We start from the raw sequence: 24,424 nt of genomic DNA, 5'->3' as shown, positions 1-24,424 counted from the left end.
TTGGTCTTCGGAAAGCGACCACAAAAATCAATAACGAAGCCCAGTTTCTCCCCATGTACAAAATATACGAAAATAGAAACAGCCTCCAATTAGGTCACTGTCGGTGACTGACCTGCAAAGTGCGGTAACATCGTCAGATTCCATGTTGTCCATGTGTCATCTAGTATTACCTCCCTTTTAAAAAATATTAATGATCATCGAGATGGAGCGTGCTCTTCATTTCTCCACAATGTCATTGTGATATTCATAGATGCAAGAGCTTCACATGCACAGCTGATAAACATGTTCGGGTATACGCAGGACTTCAACTACTAATATTTACGGATTAAAAATTACCTTCATCATCATAACTCAACACTTGCAAGAACTCCGTTGTCATGGAAATTACAATCTTTTAATCCAAAAAATATTTTCCTGATTCACCAAAATTACATTGATCATAAAAGAAAATCAGCATGCAAAATAGATTGTTTTTTGTCATGAATCTATTTAAATAGTCTTCGCAAAAAATCATTGCAAATTAAATAAACGCGATTCACCTCCTAAATGTCCCTACTCAACATGTACAACATACCTGCTACCCCAAAGCAGTTTGTCTTTGTAGAGAGTTCTACATGATCTAAACCAAGCTCCCCGAGACCGCGTCCCTGGTTTAGTGGTAGAGCATCTGCCCGGAGATTGGAAAGTAAAAGACATCAAAAGATGGTACTTGTTGTTACCTGGCCTGGTGCTCAGCATTTAGAGATCGGAAAGTAAAAGACATCAAAAGATGGTACTTGTTGTTACCCTGCCTGGTGCTCAGTATTTAGAGGCTAACACAAGGACTAGTCGGCTCAGAGTCTGTATACTGTGTCTGAGTGGGGTATTCATGTTAAACCACGGTATGGTATCTCAGTGGTTTGGCACAAGAAAATCGTCATTAGTCCGGACTAGTACAAGCGCAGACACATGCACAAACAGACACATTTGCAACAATCTTGAATGTGGCGCTGATCCCGATTTCATCTCACATCACCAAGCTTCCTGACAAAATAGACAATTAAAATAGCCTCTCATGAATTTCAAGTAACAAATTCCAATGTTGTATCAACTTCATTTGTATTCACAAACAATTATCTTGCACAATCCACATCTTCCATCCTTCTCCAGGTGTTGTCCATATAACAGTTACCATGCAATACATGTTTATTCCATCCTCCTGATGTGTTAATCGATATAACTTACATTGCATATCCTGTTTATTCCATCCTCCCTCATGTGTTAATCTATATAACAGTTATCTTGCATAACACGTTTATTCCATCCTCCCGCATGTGTTAATCCATATAACAGGTATCTTGCATAATATGTTTATTCCATCCTCCCGCATGTGTTAATCTATATAACAGTTATCTTGCATAACATGTTTATTCCATCCTACCCCACATGTTAATCCATATATCAGTTATCTTGCATAACATGTTTATTCCATCCTACCCCACATGTTAATCCATATATCAGTTATCTTGCATAACACATTTATTCCATCCTACCCCACGTTAATCCATATAACAGTTATCTTGCATAACCCGTTTATTCCATCCTACCCCACATGTTAATCCATATATCAGTTATCTTGCATAACATGTTTATTCCATCCTACCCCACATGTTAATCCATATATCAGTTATCTTGCATAACACATTTATTCCATCCTACCCTTACGTTAATCCATATAACAGTTATCTTGCATAACACGTTTATTCCATCCTACCCAACATGTTAATCCATATATCAGTTATCTTGCATAACACATTTATTCCATCCTACCAAACATGTTAATCCGTATAACAGTTATCTTGCATAACACGTTTATTCCATCCTACCCCACGTTAATCCATATAACAGTTATCTTGCATAACACGTTTATTCCATCCTACCCATGTTAATCCATATATCAGTTATCTTGCATAACACGTTTATTCCATGACCCAACATGTTAATCCATATAACAGTAATCTTGCATAACCTGTTTATTCCATCCTACCCCACGTTAATCCATATAACAGTTATCTTGCATAACACATTTATTCCATCCTACCCATGTTAATCCATATATCAGTTATCTTGCATAACACATTTATTCCATCCTACCCCACGTTAATCCATATAACAGTTATCTTGCATAACCCGTTTATTCCATCCTACCCCACATGTTAATCCATATATCAGTTATCTTGCATAACACATTTATTCCATCCTACCCAACATGTTAATCCATATAACAGTTATCTTGCATAACCTGTTTATTCCATCCTACCCCACGTTGATCCATATAACAGTTATCTTGCATAACCTGTTTATTCCATCCTACCCATGTTAATCCATATATCAGTTATCTTGCATAACCCGTTTATTCCATCCTACCGAACATGTTAATCCATATAACAGTTATCTTGCATAACACGTTTATTCCATCCTACCCCACATGTTAATCTATATAACAGTTATCTTGCATAACACGTTTATTCCATCCTACCAAACATGTTAATCTATATAACAGTTATCTTGCATAATCCGATTATTCCATCCTACCAAACATGTTAATCTATATAACAGTTATCTTGCATAACACGTTTATTCCATCCTACCCAACATGTTAATCTATATAACAGTTATCTTGCATAACCTGTTTATTCCATCCTACCCAACATGTTAATCTATATAACAGTTATCTTGCATAACACGTTTATTCCATCCTACCCAACATGTTAATCCATATAACAGTTATCTTGCATAATCCGATTATTCCATCCTACCCAACATGCATAACACGTTTCTTTCATCCTCCTCCATGTGTTAATCGCTATAACAGCCTGCCTTTAATATACATTTCAACATTGAACAGCAATCAAATACCAATTACCAAACCCCAAGCTGAGGTCTGATTATACCATATTCTTCTCAAAGAGTTGACCAGACCAGACCTTGGAACTATGATCAATAAAATCGTCCCCAGCCTCGACACAGTAACCAATCACCCGAAATGGAATGTAAAATTTTGGGTACTAAAACATTGAAGAAGAAAGCGAAGCTAGCAAAGCTCTCCTGAGCCAAATGACAAGGCTCCCTTACTCAACTTTCAACTAATCAATATTTTGAGCGGGTTTTTAGTCCAAGCTGGCACCGACTGTCTCATATTTGCGCTCTCTGTCTGCATGTCTCGTAAAGCTGCTTTAAAATGCTGACTGGTCCATCCCCATATGATAATTTGGAGAATAATATTTGGGCTATTTCAAGCAACTAGTCGTAATGGCAATGAATTTCCTTAGAAGTCGCATCCTCACAGCCAGACTGACGGAATTTTAAAGTTTACCTAATCAAATTCCATGTTAATATGGTTTTTTTATATTTTCAACCTTAAATGAGTTGACAGTCCGTCAGAAAGCAGAAAATGCTGAATGCACAAAATCTGATTTTTTTAATTGTCTACAAAAAATATGGAAGTGTGGATTCTTCCCTAAACAGGTAAAAGGGAATTGTTTTTGGAATGCAGCCGTAAGCATGGTAATGGTATCACCATAATACAATCAATTTTTGAAGATGTTTCCCACATGTACAGTAAACAAGAGTGACAACACTGTGGGAATATTTACTGGACATATAATGACAGCCTCTGTGCCCATACCACTCAACAACAGATTGTTGACAGACATGGTAGAAGGTCAACAGTGTGTTTTGTGTCATCAGCCGTAATTTCGCTACGTGACAGCAGCAAGCACAGTAGAAAACAGGTCGGAATGAAATCTTGTTTATTACTTGTTTTATCATTTCAGCTATATGAGTGAGTGAGTGAGTGAGTATGGTTTTACGCCGCTTTTAGCAATATTCCAGCAATATCACGGCGGGGGACACCAGAAATGGGCTTCACACATTGTACCCATGTCGGGAATCGAACCAGGGTCTTCGGCGTGACGAGCGAACGCTTTAACCACTAGGCTACCCGACCGCCCCTCCAGCTATATGACGGTGGTCTGTAAATAATCATGTCTGGACAAGACAAACCAGTGATAATATTATGAGAAATTATCAATGCTGTTTGGCAGCAATTATATGCAATAAACCAAGTCCGACCATCCAATCATTTAAGTCACCTCTTACCCCATGTCTAACTGGTATCCCTATGGTGTGAAAGAGATAGTTTGGTTCAACATGTCTAATGTCCAGAACGATATTTCAGTCACACAATGTTTGAAATTAGGCATTAAGCCAAAGGGTCATTGAAATAACCTGAATGTGAAACATTAAAGATTTAGGGGTCCCTAGATTCAAGTACTGGAGAAGACCTCGTGGATGCCAGGACCATCCTTAATGGTGAATACTGCTTACATCACAGTGAGTGAGTGAGTGAGTTGGGTTTAATGCCGCTTTTAACAGTATTCCAGTTATATCACGGCGTGTCAGCTTAATGTGGGAGGGAAGCCCGAAGTGATGCAGGTCACAGACGTTTACCACTTCGGTGAAACCCACGAGCACCGGTATGGTGCTGACAAACCTAGAAACATAATTGGGACCAACCGGGATTCGAACCCACAATCATAGGTTTCTGGCGTGCCCAAGGGACGCAATTCTGCACAGCGAATCCCGGCGCCCGAGACGACTGGGCCACCCGTGCCCCCGGTTACATCACAGAATATCCACATAATGTTTGCCCGTTTTTCATAGGTAAGATGATGTATCCTTAAAGTCGGAGCTTGCTACACTGAACATGCTGAAGTAGCGTGTATCTGGACAAGGAGTCAGATCTGCAGATATAGACGTACAGAAAAACATGGTTTTAACAAACTCAATGGGACTGTTGATATTGGTCCGCTATATCCGCAGTTACTCTCGAAACAATGTCTGACAATATGGATGCCCCCATCCAGTGAGTGAGTGAGTGAGTGAGTGAGTGAGTGAGTGAGCGAGCAAGCGAGTCAGTGAGTGAGTGAGCGAGTGAGTGAGTGAGTGAGTGAGTGAGTGAGTGAGTGAGCGAGCGAGTCAGTGAGTGAGTGAGTGTGTGTGGTTTTATGACACTTTTAGCAATTTTCCAGCAATATCACGGCAGGGGACACCAGAAATGGGCTTCACACATAGTACCTGTCGGGGAATCAAACCCAGGTCTTCGGGGTGACGAGCGAACGCTTTAACCACCAGGCTACCTAACTGCCCCTCTCAGATGTAGCCATCAACATGGATGTGTGTGGTACTTGTGTTATTGTCATGATACAAATGAAGTTGTTATAGAATTACATTGGCAATCTAACAAAATATTTCTATTCTGTAGAAATAGTTCGAGCAATGTTATATCACATACAATGTACAACGGCTATCTGGCAAAATTCTACAGTTGAGGTGACAGTTGATAATCCAGAAACAGTTTCACTTATCAGGATTTATCAGTTTCAGCAAGATCTGTACATGTTAATACCACGGAAACATGCATACAGTCAAGTCCCATTAATCTGAAATTGTTGGTTGAATATGATTAAGTCGGATTAATGAGTATGTCTGATAAACGAAATTAAGCAGTATCAACTTTCGTGATCGAAAATGGGACAACTACACGATAAATAACGATACAAATACATAATAAAAAAATAAAAAGTAAATATTCATATTGTTATGTTACATTGTTAATGGAATATGTTTTCTAATCATGCAACCTCTAAAGCTCAACACAAAACAACTGTTACGAAATGTATCAAATGTTTTAAATACTTTAAAAACCAGTCTGGAATGGAAGTTGCAAGTTTGAAACTGGTACGTCAAAGCTTAAGAAATCATTAATCATTTCATTGGTCGGTCATAGTTTGTGAAAGGTTGTTCTGATGTGACCTGTAATGGGATGTTCGGCGATAGCGAGAACTTGTATCTGATTTTAATGAGATTGAGGTAATCTAAGCATGTGATTAATCCTGTTTTCTTTATTTAAAGCATTAATTGTTTATTGTTAAGCAAGTTTATGTCTGCAGCTGTTGTAATATGCAGCTACCAGCCGACTCATCTCGCATCAAAACATGGGCTGTGTACTCGCGGGCAGATAACCACGGAGTACGCTGATCACTGTGTCGGATTAACTAAATAGCACTGATTTAATCGGTTCCAATTATTAGTGTCGGATAAAGCCGATTGTCGGATTAACGAGAGTCGGATTAACGGGACTTGACTTTACAACTTAATACCACGGATACGTAATATATATCTTATTACCATGGAAACATGTTATATATTTTAATGCCATGGAAATAAATATATTTTAAGACCATGGATATGTTATACATATACAATACCACAGAATCAATATATATTTTAATACCATGGAAACATGTTACATATCTTAATACCATGGAAACATGCTATATATCTTAATACCACGGAAACATGCATATATCTTAATACCACGGATACGTAATATATATCATAACACAACAGAAATGTTATATATCTTTATACCATGGAAACATGCTATAAATTTTAATACCATGGAAAAATTATATATCTTAATACCACGGAAACATGTCATATATCTTAATACTAAGGAAACATTTCATATATCTTAATACTACAGAAACATGTCATATATCTTAATACTAAGGAAACATTTCATATATCTTAATACTACAGAAACATGTCATATATCTTAATACTAAGGAAAAATTATACATCTTTTATACCATGGTGGCCACCTTAAGATCATGAAGATTTCAGAGGTGAGGTGAGGTGAAATTGGGTTTAACGTCGCGTACAAGATTATTGCACTTATATAGCCACGTGTATGCACGTGTATGTGTGTGTGTGGCTGCTTGTACTAGTCCGGACTGATGCCGATTTATAGTGCTAGCTCACTGAGATACCATGCTGCAGTTTAACATGAATACCCCACTCAGACACAGTATACTGACTCCGAGCCGACCAGTCCTTGTTTTAGCCCCTTAATGCCGTGCGCCAGACAGGGTAACAACAAGTACAATCTTTTAACGTCTTTTTGTATGACGCGGCCCAGGATCAAACCCTGGACCTTCCGCTCTCCGGGCGGACGCTCTACCACTAGACCACGGAGGCGGTCTGAAGATCTCAGACATTTATTAGGGATTCTACAGGACACACAATTATAGAAAATAGCAAATCCCTGCAAAACACTCATAAAGGATGTGTAAATTCCACCAAAATCATAGCTGTCTACCTCATTAGCACCATGCATGTTTACAGAGGGATGTTCATTGTAGGTAATACAGTATTATGTGTGGTACTGCACATGAGACACTTGTACCGACAAAATCATATATTTGATTCTTTTCAGTTAAAAACACAACCTGTTATAACTTCTTTCAGTGGCATTTAGAAGTTGGTGTGATGAAGAAAGACAAGTTCTATGGATGAACAACTTCTTTATTACAATTAGTGCAACGTTTCGGTGTAGATCCTAACACCTTTATCACTTGCTTGATAAAGGTGTTAGGATCTACACCGAAACGTTGCACCAATTGTAATAAAGAAGTTGCTCATCAATAGAACTTGTCTTTCTTCACAACCTGTTATGTTGAGAATGTTTAGGTTTTTCATAATGCCTGTTGACCTTATGAACACTTAGATGTGAGATGCTGAAACCTACATTGGTACACAATGTCAGACAGGCCATTGTGCCACAAGTCTCGGATCAGTCATCTTCCCGAGGCAAGAGAGTTAACTGACTATAAAAGTCCAGTTTCCACCTTTGCCGAACTAGGCTGGTATTATGGAATTACACCTTTGGCTGGAGTAACGAGTCTATGCATAGTCTAATCAAAATCGCGCACCGAAATCGAAATCTGGTTAGTAAAGTGTCATGCAGATTTCGGTTGACTGCAGGATTTGCAAAGCTTGTGCACCGCCAACTCGTTGTCAACAGATATTTTAAAAATCTTTTCATGTTTTTAATCAAGGTAATTTTGATGCACTTCGCGATGTAAGACTCGTTTTATCACAATATAGATCTTGATTATCGATCACATCGTGTTGACTGGGCGCCACCGTTTTGTTTGAAGCAAATGCAAGTGATACGAGAGGTTGAATCTGATTGGTCAATAGGAGAGGCATAGAAAGGACATAATTCGTAATAGCCACTGGTGGCGCTACAATCGAGCCCAGGAATTCCAGCCTAGTTCAGCAAGGGTGGGAACAGGACTTTTAACGTCAGTTAACTCTCTTGCCTCGGGAAGATGCGGATCAGTAGAAGGAAAAAGCTGTACGTTTCCTTTGTTTTCTAGTCATGTTACTTGGCTGGAAATTCTTTGCCTGACCCACACCGAAGCACATGTACCACACGTGGTGGCTCTTTAGGCAAGTGACCTTGTTCGAAATGTGCATCTGTTCAACAAGCAGTGAGTGGGTACCCGGTAGGATGAGATGGTAATGTAGCTGTTAACCTTCTAGCGCCTTACAGGCAGCTTGGGTTGTATACTCCCCAGGGAGCTGAGAACGAAAATCGAGTGCTCACTGATCCATTGACCGGGGTAATAATGTGGCGCTTTGAGCATTGTAAGTGCACATTATTGTTCTTGTTGTTGTTATTATTATTATTATTATTACCAGAGTGCCAACACAAAGTTCCTGGTGCTTCAAAAGCATATTAGAAAAACGTCTTTTTAAATAAAATATAAATACCTCGTGATTACGTTTATTATATGAAGCCAAAGATTCACACAAAAAGACTGGACAAACACACGGAAAATTTCTTAACATATGAACCAGCATAATGAAAAGAATTTCTAATATATTATTTGATTTATTCATTGAAAAGTATCTTTTTTGTTTTGCTTACTCCTTCATCAGGTGAATGGTGAATTTACCCAATGAAGGAGTAAGCATATACTCCAAAATGTTGTGTTCCTCATAATAAAGAAGTTGACATCCATAAATTCTCTTCCTTATGTGTATCGCTTCTAAATGCCTTTCAAAGACTTATCTTTTTGTTGGCACACTCAATGGGTATGCAGAAGCATCTACACGAGAGCCCTGTAGAACCAGTGAAAAAAACTAAATTTCTATCCCTGTGCAAGCTCCTTAAAATCAGATCTTAGTTCTCGCTACCGTTTAACAAAGATCTGAGGGCATCTCATTAAGGGTCACGTCAGAATGACCTTTCTGACTAATTGTATCATGCAACCTCGAAATTTTTTACACGGGGCATTCCAAACGACAGTAACAGGATTTACAGCTGGATCCATACAATCTTGGCCATCCCTTTGTTCAATTTCAAATTTTTAATTAAGAATTTGTCAAAATATGTTTCCAAGCGTAGTCGCCAGTTTGAAAATAGTGCTGTAAAGCACGAGAAAGCCGCCTCCTGACTGGCTAATTTAAACTACTTGTCAGTCATTCCATTGGTCAGTCGAAGTTTGTGAAAGGACGGTCTGACGTCATCCGTAATAGAATGTCCTCAGATCTTTGTTTATTGATAGCGAGGACTTAGATCTGACTCTAAGGAAATCAATCCCTGTGTTACATAAACCACTTGCCAAAAATTGGGAGTGGCTTAGACTTTGGCCCATAGGGTCACAACATTTCTGGATGACACTGAACACTATACATATCATCCTCTTATGATCTCAGTTACACGTGTCAATTACCGAATTTGACGTAATATGCGCCCTGCTCTCATAAGCGCCCACGGTGATATTGCCCAATCTCATTAAAATCAGACCTTAGTTCTCGCTACCACCGAACAAAGATCTGAAGACATCCCATAAGGGGTCACGTCAGAACGACCTTTCATCCGACCAATCAGTGGGTCGCTTACCAGATTATGAAAGTGACAGTCGGAATGTGATTTCTAATCATGCAATCTCGAAAACTTAAACATGGGGTATTCCGAACGATAGTAACAGGTTTAACGACTGAAACCTTACAATCTAGGCCATCTATTAGCCATTCCAGAATGTTTTTTGTTCAGGTTTCAAATTTGTAGTTGAGAATTTGTCAAAATATGTTTTGAAGCGTAGTCGCCAATTTGAAATTTGTGCCGTAAAGCACGAGAAAGTTGCCTTCTGATTAGTCATTCCATTGGTCGGTCAAAGTTCGCGCAAGGTCGGCCTGACATGACCCTTAATGGGATGTCCTCATATCTTTGTTTAGCGGTTGCGAGAACTAAGATCTGATTTGAATGAGATTGGATATTGCCTAATATATTGGCTAGTGAACAATCCCAATTAGCACTCCTTCCGATTGATCAATGTACACAAGACTTATTTATTTGTGTATAATACGTGTGTTACATGCATCCTTAATTGTGGGCAATTAAATTCTGGAAAAATATATGTTGCATAATCATAACAGCCTGTCAGCAGAAACTATGAAATTTACAATTTTTCAACTCTGTTGTTTTACACCAAAATAATATTCTATTAAGAGCCCCCTATTTTCTAATTTTGAGAGCACCCTGGGTGCTTATTGTGTCAAATACAGTAGGTCATTTTTAATATTTCTAAATCAGAAAGATCAAGTCGATTGATGAGGTCATTTGACAAGACGGCTCGAAGAGTTATTCCCCTTATTTCTGCTGGAAACCAAGCTCCTAGGCATGGCTGCAGGCTAATCATCACAGTAGGGAGCTGTGGAATTGACAGTGCCATTGCCCTTCGCAGCAACCTGGACTCAATTTCCCCAATCCTTTGGTTCAACCCCTGAGTTCAGCAGTACTCCAAATACTTCTATGAATTCTATCTTTATTTTGTGAGAACATGGAATGTTATCTGTTAATCAGATAAACACGATTAAGCAGGAACAGGTACGAGAGAGTTATCAATACAGACTAGGTGCAATTCCCAAAACAACCAACTTCAAAAAAGGAATATGGTTTTCTTGCCTTTTTGCAAATGTATGCCTAATGACCAATGTTTTTTGGTGCTATTGTGGATATATTTTTACTAATGTTGTGTGCTCAAGGGACATGTTTATTCAGTGGTAAAGAAACTAGACTCTCAGGGCAGGAACTGCCTTGAAACATTCAGATATTACACGTTCAATTTGAAATTGGAAACAGAATGGAATGATTGAGAAGACAAGGTGCATCCAGTAGCAGGCAAAAGATCCTTTCCTGGAAATCTTTTGAGAGAGTATTGCAGGACAGCAGGACACCATTTGTACACAATCTCCTTCATAGTGTACAGTAAACAGACAGGAGACCCCCCCCCCCCCCCCCACGGTACAATAGTAAGTGTACATTTGTCACATTTGAAAAGCAGTGAGTGAGTGAGTGAGTGAGTGAGTGAGTGAGTGAGTGAGTGAGTGAGTGAGTGAGTGAGGTTTTACGGCGCTTTTAGCAGCCCAGCAATATTACGACGGGGGACACCAGAAATGGGCTTCACACATTGTACCCATGTCGGGAATCGAACCTTGGTCTTCGGTGTGACGAGCGAACGCTTTAACCACTAGGCTACCCGACCGCCCCTGGAAAAGGAGTGCAGCTGGCTTATCTGATTGTAATCCTAGACTCGAAACCGTATTGTTTTTCAATTGGAGGCCCGTCATGACATGCATCAACCAAGTCGGTGAAGCCTGACCTGACCAAAGAATGACTCAAGGACTCAAAAACAATATGAGTTGGAACTACTTATTAACAACACTACACTGCATCAAAAGATCTTGAAGTAAGCTGCCTAATGAATATTTCCAAAAAGTGATTGGTTGAAACTATAGAAACTCTAAATGTATCAATTTCAGCATGATGGAAGGTGGTCTGGATTCAATGCTGCTTATACGCACTAATACAGGAAAAAGATTAAGAAAGCACAGGACATCAATGCTGAACTCCCAAACTATACCACTATTTGAAGCTGACGATAGATCTTCTCAGAAAGAAGCAAACCCACTTGCTTTAGAATCTCCTTGGTCCATGAAGCACTTGTAAGTGACGCTGCAACCATGGCAACTCACCTTTACCATAATCCTTCATAAAGATGCTTCTAACATGTCTAAATGATAACAGGAGGCACAGGTGGCCCAGTCATCTAAGGCACCGCAATTCGCTGTGCAGAGTTGAGTCCCTTGGGCACACCGGAAACCTATGATTGTGGGTCAAATCCCCGTTCGCCCGGTTATGTTTCTAGGTTTGTCAGCACCATACCCGTGCTCGAGGGTTTCACCGAAGTGGTAAACGTCTGAGACCTGCATCACTTTAGGCTTTCCTCCCACATGCCGTGATATGAATGGAATACAGTTGAAAGCGACATTAAACCCAACTCACTCACTCTAAATTATAACAGACAGAAAGCTTGACAGTTAATTCATATTTGCCTTTGTTAGAATTGATTTTGGTTGGTTGGTTGGTTTTTTGTTTAACGCCGCACTCAGCAATATTCCAGCTATATGACGGCGGTCTGTAAATAATCGAGTCTGGACCAGACAATCCAGTGATTAATTTCATGAGCATCGATCCACGCAATTGGGATCGATGACATGTATCAACCAAGTCAACGAGCCTGACCACCCGATCCCGTTAGTCACCTTTTACGACAACCATAGTCGCCCTTTACGGCAAGCATGGGTTGCTGAAGACCTATTCTACCCCGGAATCTTCACGGGGTGTTAGAATTGACAAATAATGGTCAGTGGGCTGGGCTCTGTGACTCCTAGCGAATCAAGTTCTTTAACCACACCACCCTTTTGTAATACACTGAAACACATCTTGTAGTATTTACACACACAAAATGAGTCAAGATCCAAATTATTGAGCTATGATGGTATTTATCTATAAATTCCTTACTATCACATCAATGTGTGTGATGAAACAAGTCAAATTCAATGTTGGCAGACGTGTGTTGCTATGGAGATATACCATGTCAAGTGGTGGTGTACTTGTCAGATTCGGACTCAAACTGCTGTATCTCTTGCATCGATCAACATCTTTTGTTCAATAAGACTTCAGGTTTTGTCAGTAAGGAGGAAGCTGGAATAACTCAATGTTCAGCTAATGTGCAGCTGGAATAACCCAATGTTCAGCTAATGTGCAGCTGGAATAACTCAATGTTCAGCTAATGTGCAGCTGGAATAACTCAATGTTCAGCTGATGTGCAGCTGGAATAACTCAATGTTCAGCTAATGTGCAGCTGGAATAGCCCAATGTTCAGCTAATGTGCAGCTGGAATAACTCAATGTTCAGCTGATGTGCAGCTGGAATAACTCAATGTTCAGCTAATGTGCAGCTGGAATAACTCAATGTTCAGCTGATGTGCATCTGGAATAACCCAATGTTCAGCTGATGTGCATCTGGAATAACTCAATGTTCAGCTGATGTGCAGCTGGAATAACTCAATATTCAGCTAATGTGCATCTGGAATAACTCAATGTTCAGCTAATGTGCAGCTGGAATAACCCAATGTTCAGCTAATGTGCAGCTGGAATAACTCAATGTTCAGTTTATGTGCAGCTGGAATAACCCAATGTTCAGCTAATGTGCAGCTGGAATAACTCAATGTTCAGTTTATGTGCAGCTGGAATAACACAATGTTCAGCTAATGTGCAGCTGGAATAACTCAATGTTCAGCTAATGTGCAGCTGGAATAACTCAATGTTCAGTTTATGTGCATCAGGAATAACTCAATGTTCAGCCTGAATGCAGCTGGAAAAAGTCTGGTGTTCAATGTATTCGGCTGAAAAAAATAATAGTCTTGGTTCTCAGGCACCGCCCGCATTATCATACAGATCGCAGCATGTTTCGTTTTTATCTCCATTTTCAAAAAAAATTAAAAAATTTAAATCCTTAAATATTCCAATTCCAATGGTAGTCATATACTGTATTCCAGTACTTTACTCATCAAGGAATACATTTCTGTAGAGAGGCCCTTTCCCATGTTGATTGTACACAACTGTTTGTTTGGCTACACAACTGTTTATTTGGTTGCATACTAGTTTGAAAAAATTATTGGAAACAAGAGACACCGCCTTCACGCGAACCAACTCTTTCATATTTTTTTTAAGGCTTAGTATAAACCTGATTCAAAATCCATCACAGCCATCATAAGGAACACTTACCAATTGAAGGCATTGAAATGGAAGTAGACGAGTCCTAACCCATACAGGAAGGGGGCATTCTGTAATGAGAAACAACACATATAACCAACATTATAGCTAAAATGGATTGAATTATCATTAAACCGCCCGCACGTTATCAGAAATGAGCGTGCCACTGTAACTTGATAATGCCCTCATATTGCTTGACGACAGGCCATTATCACGCCCGTTGTTCGGTGACATCATAGGGATAGGGATAGGTGACGTCATGTTCAATGGTGACGTCACCTGGTTTGTTCTATGACATTTCCATATTTGTAAAAGTGGGTCAGTGACATTCGTGTTGATTCAGTAAATGTTTCGAAACCGATATTGTTGTTTCTTTTTATTTGATAACAAATTCCATCCATTTTAGCTATTATAACGGTAATGCTATTTTTCAGGGCATTATCATTTGGAGAAGCCCTCGGTCTTTTCCGGTAATGCTATTTTTCAGGGCATTATTATTTGGAGAAGCCCTCGGTCTTTTCAACTATTCGGTTAATGGAAGACCTCTGGCTTCTGCAAATGATAATGCCCTGAAAAATAGCATTACCCCTTATACATGTAGAAGTGTCAGTGACTGTAGGAGCATTTGAGTGACACAGTCAACAACATAGCAGCTCTTGAGTACCATTGCAGCCTCAGGCATGGAGAACCAGAGAATCAATGCCGATAACTTATCCTGCTTATTATGCAAAATCTAAATCCATTTAGCTAACATGTTTACAACTATGAGGACTGTGTAAAGAAATAAATGATAAGCATTCCAAGGATTTTTCTAGACAGCGTTAGAAATTAGCACTAGTCCTGTAGTCCTTGCCAAACTGCCCAATAGTTGAGGTATCATAAGGACAAGTAGAAATTTGCCATTCTTAAGGGTTGCTATATGTTATTATAAGGACTAGTGGACTAAAACGGTCAGTTTCTATCGCTTCTAGATGTGCTTATTGGTCCATATTCAGCACCAAGTCTGCAGCGAATGTCAGTAAACATTCCCAATTTGGAACTGTACAATTCCCTATTCATCATGTGTTCATGATGTTATAGTAAAACTGATGCTAGGACTTTGTTCTTGTGTTTCACTGAAAACAGGATGCGTAAAGAGGAGTGAGTGAGTGAGTTGGGTTTAACGTCACTTTTAACAGTATTCCAGTTATATCACGGCGTGTCAGCTTAATGTGGGAGGAAAGCCCGAAGTGATGCAGGTCTCAGACATTTACCACTTCGGTGAAACCCACGAGCACGGGTATGGTGCTGACAAACCTAGAAACATAATTGGGGCGAACCAGGATTCGAACCCACAATCATAGGTTTCTGGCGTGACCAAGGGACGCAACTCTGCACAGCGAATCGCGGCGCCTTAGACGACTGGGCCACCCGTGCCCCCGCGTATAGAGGAAGGCTTCAAAGCTCATCTTGACAGTATTTGCATCGAATGTGAGGTAATAATTAAATGTTAAAATACCGGTCCTCTGAAATACCTCTGAATTCAGGAAAATATTAACTTTTAAAAAAATCCGGATTTTGAATGACTTTTTTAAAATTTGCCTGCCAAGGGACCTGGTGCAAACTACTAGGTAAATCCCTGTATTCAGTGAAAGCCCTTAAGCACAGATGTTACAAATGAAGTCACCCCCAAAGGATGAGGATGATTTGAATCCTTTGGGGCACACCGAAACCAACAAAATGTTCCCACCTTCAAGAGAAAATCTTACATGGGCAAGTCAGCGACCAGGCTTGAAATGGATACGTCTCATTCATATGCACCCATCTGAACACTTTCCAAAGGATTTCTAAATGATCTGATCATATTACATCATGCGGATCCCATGAGCCAAAAATCATACCTTTTCCTTTCCAGCTTTATGAATTACAATTTACAAATGTCCATTTGTTTACATGGTATAGATCTTCCCAAAAATAACTGTCCGGAATTTGGGGGTTCTAAGTTTAAACTTAGGGGGGTTTCAATGTAATGGGTCAACAAATTTGTCTGATTTACGCCTCAAATATGAGCTTTTTCGAAGAGAGTAACATTTTGACAAATCCTAGTAAATTTCAGATCTACTTCAAGGGAGGCCACTCTTGTTAGTTGTAATAACCAAGAAAAATTAACACAGAGTTCAATATCAAGTTCTGTTCCCATTAAGTCCTGGGTTATATCATGTAAAAATATTAAACCCAGACAACATCCCTTATAATATATCTGAACATGTTTCCCATAACATTTACCTGATGTACCACACTCACGTTGCATGTTAGCATCTGATAAATTCAAACCTTGAACATGTTGCACTGTGTGAACTTGTGAAGATATATCATCTTAATGGCATTAGGTTCCATGATTAGTTTTTTAAATTAAGGGGACCCGGGGTACCTTAGGTTTGCTGCCATAGTATTTGAATCCAGGGACCCCCTAAATCTGTACTTTATACCATGTTTACCATTAGAGCTAGCCCTAGGACCCCTGAGATACATGCTTCATGTCATACACTGACTGGGGTAATAGGTCTATGCTTGATACACACAAGTCTCAAGAAGATTCCTTGAACAGTTTCTGGTATGGCCATCCCTTTACAAGATATACAAGCATAAAATACTCATATCGCCCACCAATATGACATGTCCAGTTGTGTGCAAGTCAAGAAATACTGTACTGCTTCTAAGATCTGCTCCGAAAAGGAGCACTACAGACATTTTCAGGTCAAAGTCCTTGCCACAGAAACTCAAAAAATAATTTGTTCAAAAATCCCAAAATATCAAAAGGCACCAGTTTACCACCAGACTTTCCTATTTGCAGAAACATTGTACAGTTTTCAAGATCTGTTCCAGAAAGGAGCACTACTACCATTTTCAGTCTAAGTCAAGTCGCTGCCATGGAAACTTGAAAAATAAATTCTTCAAAAATCCCTAACTATCAAAAGGCACCAGTTTACAAGTTGACCTATCTATGTGCCAAGGTTAAGATATCTCTCATGGTTTTTCAGTTCTGCTCTGGAAACGAAACTTGATGGATGGATGGACGGACGGACAGTACCCATTTCTATACCCCCCTTCCACTTCCTGGCAATGGATAACAAGACTATTTGGCCACTGATGACAACACGCTGGTGTCAGTACTCAACCACCAAACCCCTACCATTACCAACCACACAGGGATTTATCCTGGACACCAAACTAAGTGCCCTTGGCAGGCAAATAGGGAAAGAAATAATGGCATTTTGTTCAAATTGGTGAGTACAAAGTCAAAACATTAGTTAATCCCTGAAACCTAGCAGAAGTGTCTGGGGGGACAAGTCAGGAAGCTATTGGTAATGACACAGCCTAAATGATCCCAAACTGAATAATCTAACTAACTTGAATAACTGAATAACTAACCTTCCATGAATCTGGTTGCATGTTGTAAAACTTCTGGTATGCTGACAGGGCTGAAACATGAAACATGAAATCTTTAATTACATCTTTCTAACATGTGTAAACAAATACCACGAAGCATACTTGTCAATTAATGACCATTCATGTGTCATTATCAGTTCAAGGTCAAGGTCAATATCAGTTACTTGGGCCAATAAAACATGTTATTGCGTGAATTGAGCTCAATAAGTGTTTTTATCATGTTTATTACATCAAATAAAAAACTTGAATATTTTATTCGACAATAACTGAATCAGACATAAAGGGATCGAGTCACAAGAGATGAGGGGCAGTCGGGTAGCCAAGTGGTTAACGCGTTCGCTTGTCACCCCAAAGACCCGGGTTCGTTTCCCGACATGGGTACAAAGTGTGAAGCCCATTTCTGGTGACCCCCCGCCGTGAAATTGCAGGAATATTGCTAAAAGCGGCGTAAAACCATATTCAGTCACTCACGAGAGAAGATGCACAACAAGCCTTGCGTTACACTCTCTCTGATAGGTTGAAATATTTCTCTCCTTTGGGTATATTGGCTTAATCACACAGGGCAATATCAAACTTGATAGCAGCATGGCAGGGTGGGTCTCAGGGTGATACCGTGTTATAAGGTAGATCATGTGACCCTTCTCAACCAATGAAAATACAGATATAACTTGTCAATGTAATAAAGCCATTTATCTTCCATGAAAACTGGAGAAACAAAAGTGAAATCATCAAACAAATGTGCCATCCCCAAACTGACACAATCAGGAGCATTAATTGGGATCCAAAATTGTATTCTGACATGATTTTTTTTTTTCAATTTAAATGATACAGAAGGGAAAAGACTTTCAAAATTACAAACATTTATTATTTAGCCTTGGTGAAATGAATTTGATGATAGATGTAATTATTCTTCCAGTTCCAAAGGGCACACCTAAAAATCTTAATCAATACCCTGTGGATACTTGAAAAAAATGTTTCTATCCTTGGTTTCATTATTTATGTGGGGGCACAGGTGGCCCAGTTGTCTAAGGCACCGTGATTCGCTGTGAAGAGCTGCATGTCTCGGGTGAGCCAAAAACCTATGATTGTGGGTTCGAATCCTGGTTCGCCCCGATTATGTTTCTAGGTTTTTCAGCACCATTCCCGTGGTAAACGTCTGAGACCTGCATCACTTCGGGCTTTCCTCCCACATTATGCTTGCCGTAAACAGGATTGGAAGGTCAGGCTCACTGACTTGGTTGTTGATGCATGTCATCGTATCCCAATTGTGTGGATCGATGCTCATGATAACAATCACTGGATTGCCTGGTCCATACTCAATTATTTACAGGCCACTGTCATATAGCTGGAATATTTCTGAGTGGGGCGTTAAACAACAAACAAACACCTTCCAATCAACATCATGAAGATTCTGACACCAAAGGGACGCAACTGCTGTCACATGGACTGCTGGGGCAGCCAAGCCCATTTTTATTTAAACATAAAGTTTGTTTGTTATTTCATGCCATCCTCCGCAGTATTCCAGCCATAAGACAACGGCCTGTAAATAAAAAAAGTCTGGACAAGAAAATCCAGTGATTGATATTGTGAGCAACAATCCTCGCCATCTAGGTATGATATATCAAGTCACTGAGTCTGACCACCCTATCAGATTGGTTACCCATTACAACCAGCATAGGTTGCTGAGGACCTATTCAAACCTGGAAACCCTACGGGGCGACATTTTGTTTGTCTGTTGTTTAACGTCACACTTATCAATATTCCAGCTGTATGATGGCGGTCTGTAAATAATTGAGTCTGGACCAGGCAATCCAGTGATTGATATCATGAGCATTAATTCACACAATTGGGATACGATGACATGCATCAACAACCAAGTCAAGCGAGCCTGACCACCCGATCCCGTTAGTCGCCTCTTACGACAAGCATAGTCCCCTTTTACTTCAAGCATGGGTTGCTGAAGACCTATTCTACCCCGGATAGGGGGCAAGTGACATCTGTGATGTAGATTAGACTGAAATTAGGAATAGGTGGGGTGGAATATACATCATTCATCATGGAAAATATCACAAGACTACTGTCAGACAGTATTGATACTTGACTACTAACAATCTCACAGTCCATACAATAAAACATGATTTAAGCCATGAGGGATCAATCAGCCAGGGCCCCGTTCCTCAAAGCGATCTTAGCACTACAATGATCGTAAGCCTATGTTAAAGTATGGGACTTACGATCACCTTAGCGCTAAGATCACTTTGAGGAACGGAGCCCAGGAGACCTCTTACCATCTGGGCCTCGTTCCTCAAAGTGATCTTAGCGCTACAATGATCGCAAGCCTATGTTAAAGTATGGGACTTACGATCACCTTAGCGCTAAGATCTCTTTGAGGAATGGGACCCAGGACAAGACTTCAAGTCACCTTTAGGGTACTGCTCCAGCAATAGGTGCAGATGACCAAGATGGCAGAAAACCCCAGACTCGACCGGCTTCACCTTCTCTTGCCCCTCACTTCCACTACTGGCAAGGCTAGACTGTTTAGCATGGACACGCAGGAGGTTGTGGTAGTGACTCACACCCTGAAACATTTCACACAACAATATCAGTACAATACTTTAAACTGAGTTTCTTACAAAATATCACAAGAAGACCAAGTAGACTATGTCCTAAATGCTGCAATTCTGTTTGCAGCCTCAGAAATTTGCCATTTTTTTTATGCTAGTCCAGATAGGGAAAACATATAGAGTTTGTAGTTATAAATGCTGGAATGAGACAAAAAAGTTTACAATGTATAAAATGTTTATAATTTCTGTCAGTTTTATTCAGTTCCAATTTGTAGCAACATTAAGGCACTTGACAACTGGTGATTATAGCCCTCAAATACTGCTGGTCAATAAGGATGACGACATATCTGGATTTTTTTCTAGTCCTGAGTTCAATGTGTGATGCCTATTTCTGATGTCCCCTGTCGTGATATTGCTGGAATATTGTTAAAAGCAGCGTAAAACCATACCCACTCACTCACTCTGACGCTAAACTGTCAAACTCACCCTGTCCAGAGTAAAACAACTTAATATTAAACAACCTTAAGCATGTGTGGATCATTTTAGAGCAATCTGTTCAACCTTGGTTTGGCCATAGCATGCAGCTTCTCTAATCACTAATCAGTACCTTTGCACACCTTCAGGGGTAGACACCATTGATTAATGGCCAAGAGGTTTATGTTAAATAGCTAGTTATTCTAGACTTTCACCAGTCTCGATGATGAGAACGTTTTTAACAATTACAAGACTCCTCAAATCAAGGTCAAATCTGCACTTGTCAGACAAAGGAGTGAATAACAATAAACTCTAAATACAACCTATTGGCGTGTAGATATTTAACTATATTTTCTCTTCTACAGATTCGATAGTTTCTCCAGATAAATGCAAAATGCACAAACTACCTGCCCAACTCAGTGATTTTGCTTGCAACATTTGTTAATCAGGACCTTTTCATCATTTAAGCAGATATTGATAGGACACTGATATTCCAAAATGAAAAATATCTTCAGGATATCTTTAATGATATTTAATGATAATTATCTTCAGTCGATCCGCAACCCTGCCCATCTGCATCAGTTACTGTATTTGACATAATAAGCACCCAGGGTGCTCTCAAAATTAGAAATAGGGGGCTCTTATCAGAATATTATTTTGGTGAAAGATCGTAAATTTCGTGGTTTATGCCGACAGCCTGAAATGTTTATATACGACATATATATTTTTCCAGAATTTAATTTCCCAAAGTTAACAGTTAAGAATGCATATAACAGACGTATTATACACGAATATATAAGTCTTGTGTACATTGATCAATCGGAATGGGTGCTAATAGTGATTGTTCACTAGCAAATACATTAACAAAGATCGCCGTGGGCGCTTATTAGAGCGGGGCGCTTATTACGTCGAATACGGTAATACTCTAATTTGTTTCCTAATGTTCTTTATCATGCTTATGTTATCCACATTGTAGTTTACTTAAAATAATATTATCTAAATGTACTTTATAAGCAGTAGATGCATTAAGGAATATCAGGATAAGTTAAAAAATATGATAATGTTATCTCATCAACATGATCAAAGGTTCTGATGCAAATATTTTCCATAACAAATTTTGGTTTTGGTAAAATGTCATCTGGTTAAGCTCAAGCCCATAATTTAAGTTGCTTCAGCCATTACGTTATAAATGTTATCATGCACCATCCAACTCCATTCTTAAGTAGGATGTATGATCTTCATCACTTGGCTCCTAAGGGTTTCTTGGGCTTTGGTCCTGCCTCACACTGAAGCACATGTAACACATGTGGCATCTCCTTGGCAAGTGACTTTGTTCGAAATATTTCATACCTTCTCCAGCAAGCTTTTCTTAGCAGTTCCATCAGATGCATCAAGCTTGACAAATCCAAATTGGCGACTGAAAGAAAAATGTAAACAATGGTAAAAACATAAACATGCTGAAATTATATGCTGTATTAAATATGCAATTTGTTTTCTTGTGTTTACCACGTTTACTGTCAATATTTCAGCCACATGACAGTGGCCTGTAAGTAATCGAATCTAAACCAGATATTCCAGTTATCGATATTGTGAGCAATGATCCATGCTGACGAGGTACGATGAGCGAGATCCCCGAATCCAGCTAACGTCTCTGGGGACCTATTCTAACCTGGACTCCCCACTGGGTGAATATGAAATGCAAATCTCAAACCATGCCCACAAAGCTCATAACATGTCCAAGAACATGAAATTATCACAAAGTCAAAAAAACATGTTAAAACTAATCTGTAATTATTTTCACAACATGATAATGCTGCACATCTAATCATCATGACTGTATTCAGCCTAATTCAGGATCACAGTATTCACACCATACTGGACACAATAATGTATTTTTCAGTCCCTCCCCTAATAATAATAATTACACTTGGTATCCACCATTATAATGAGAAAGAGATAAATCCTACTAAGACATGTTCGAACCTAGGCCCTCTACATCAAGTACAGCTCTCTCAGTCTTATCGTGCTGATACACAAACAGATAAATGACTAATTGTAAAACAATAAATAGTTGCCTTCAGCATGTTCAGTACATAAATATAGGGACAAGCAAAATACATTCTACCATAGTTACCATAATTAAGCTTAACATGTCACAGAAGAGGACATAATGCATATGAGATGGCGATCAAAAATAGGTTAATTGGGTATTCATCAAATGTCTTATAGTTTCTTTCAGACGAGGTAGTACCAATACTTTGTACCATGTTGTTTGTATTTCAATAACAGCCCTGTGAGTTGTGGAGGACTGAACATGTTGAACTTGTGTGGAAGCTAAACTTGGCCAGGCTAATGATTTGATCTAATTAGCCAACTACCACACCACTATCACAAATAAGTAGTACTCGTACCTCGTGATCAGCACCCGATTGTTTACCTTCATCTGTTATCCACACATGCATGGTAGCCATAGTTTCCACAAAATTTGAAACTTGTTAATTCTTTTACAGGATTACCTTAAATAACACTGGAGTAATTCATTACACATGTTAAAAGTGGTGAGATAGCTCACCCTAACTCACAACTAACGTTAAGGATCAGAGAATGGCACTTAACCATGCTGGCCTACAGATCATAATGGGGTGTTTGATCAGAAAGGGCATCCAAGACTAAGGTGAGAGTTGAGCATGACCTATCTTTAGCCTATTATTAGCTGACCTTAGTACTGATCAGAATTTTACAAGACTCGGGCTTCAGACTAGTGTCTAACATCACAGACTGGGACATTTTCATGATTTTAAAGGTTTTTAATAGCATATTCTTCTAGACACATTTCGTCTCCATTTCCAAATTTGGATAAACTCTCTGGTCATTTTGGATGACTATCAGTCAATGTAACAGAAAAATTAACCAATCTACCATGCAATTAGGGACAGATAGCACCGCCAAGTAAACTGCAGCCTTGTCAAGATGAGAAATATGACCACTCCTAAAACTTCTAGGTGTGTGGATGTATCTACATAGACACTATGTGAGAGATTATGACGTTTACGTCCCATTTTCACCAATGTTTTGCATCTTTTTTACAGATGAGACTTGAGCAAATGGCCCTCTAACAATGCATTACTTGTCCAAATCAAGCATATCACATACCTAACATCAATACAGTTAGCCTTGCCTCAAAGTATATGACATTTGTCACAAGTGCACTTCTGCATTTAACCTACTGCGTTTCCATTTGTGGGACCAGGGGAATCCACTCAATGAGGTCACGAGCTTACCTGTCAAAATCTGCAAGTTGCAGACGATCTTCTGCAGAGAGAATAGGTCCATGTGTTTCGGTAGGAGCTTTGGGTGCTTCTTCGACTTCTGCCATGATTAACGCGTCAAAAACGTTAAACCCTATACCTCAAATTATGCTACAAATAGTGCAACGAGATCCCTAACAGACTAAATTTCGGCCATTGTTGTCGCACTGACCTAATTCCGGAAACATCCAATGAAAAGGGTTTTATCAAACTTTTGACCAATCAAGATGAATGTAACAACACAGCCATCAAAGTTATATACAAAACTACGAAAGAATAAAACGAAATAGCGCACAAGCGAAACAACTGTTAAGATTTGCACAGATGACGAGATAACAGTACAAAGTAAATTATTTGCATGAAAATTGGAATTGGCAATATATTAAATATATCTCTACTAAAAAGTCACTAATCTTTTTTAAACGAAATTGTAACGTTCCTTCTTAACATATACTACTAAACATTTCAAACGGTTATTCTGGGTGTCTAGATGTGGGATAAATCTGATTGGGTAATTAAGTAAAGTATACATTAAAACAGCGAATACAGTGTAGTATGAAAGGTTGTCTGGTCATGTTTGTTTTCATCATACTGAGAGCACTGATAAACAGATTGGCAGTAGTTTAATTG

At 39.2% G+C, this 24,424-nt stretch overlaps 1 protein-coding gene across 1 annotated transcript in view; it reads right to left on the bottom strand.

Annotated features, from left to right (window-relative positions):
• The window catches only part of LOC124151396 (histone demethylase UTY-like), a 138,570-nt gene extending 114,620 nt beyond the window's left edge, over positions 1-23,950 (bottom strand). Inside the window, exons 1-5 of the mRNA XM_048391415.1 lie at positions 23,768-23,950; positions 21,837-21,903; positions 19,871-20,027; positions 17,431-17,480; positions 14,032-14,090 (exon numbers count right to left, since the gene is read on the bottom strand). Of these exons, the coding sequence (XP_048247372.1) occupies positions 14,032-14,090; positions 17,431-17,480; positions 19,871-20,027; positions 21,837-21,903; positions 23,768-23,862 (428 nt within the window). The 5' untranslated portion in view covers positions 23,863-23,950. The remainder of the gene's footprint in view (positions 1-14,031; positions 14,091-17,430; positions 17,481-19,870; positions 20,028-21,836; positions 21,904-23,767) is intronic.
• Positions 23,951-24,424: the final 474 nt, after the last annotated feature.

The sequence above is a fragment of the Haliotis rufescens genome, unplaced genomic scaffold (assembly GCF_023055435.1).
Source record: "Haliotis rufescens isolate VD_foot unplaced genomic scaffold, xgHalRufe1.0.p SCAF_9, whole genome shotgun sequence".
Lineage (NCBI taxonomy): Eukaryota > Metazoa > Mollusca > Gastropoda > Lepetellida > Haliotidae > Haliotis > Haliotis rufescens.
Note: the sequence above shows the minus strand (reverse complement) of the source record. Positions and strands in the feature narration are given on the sequence as shown.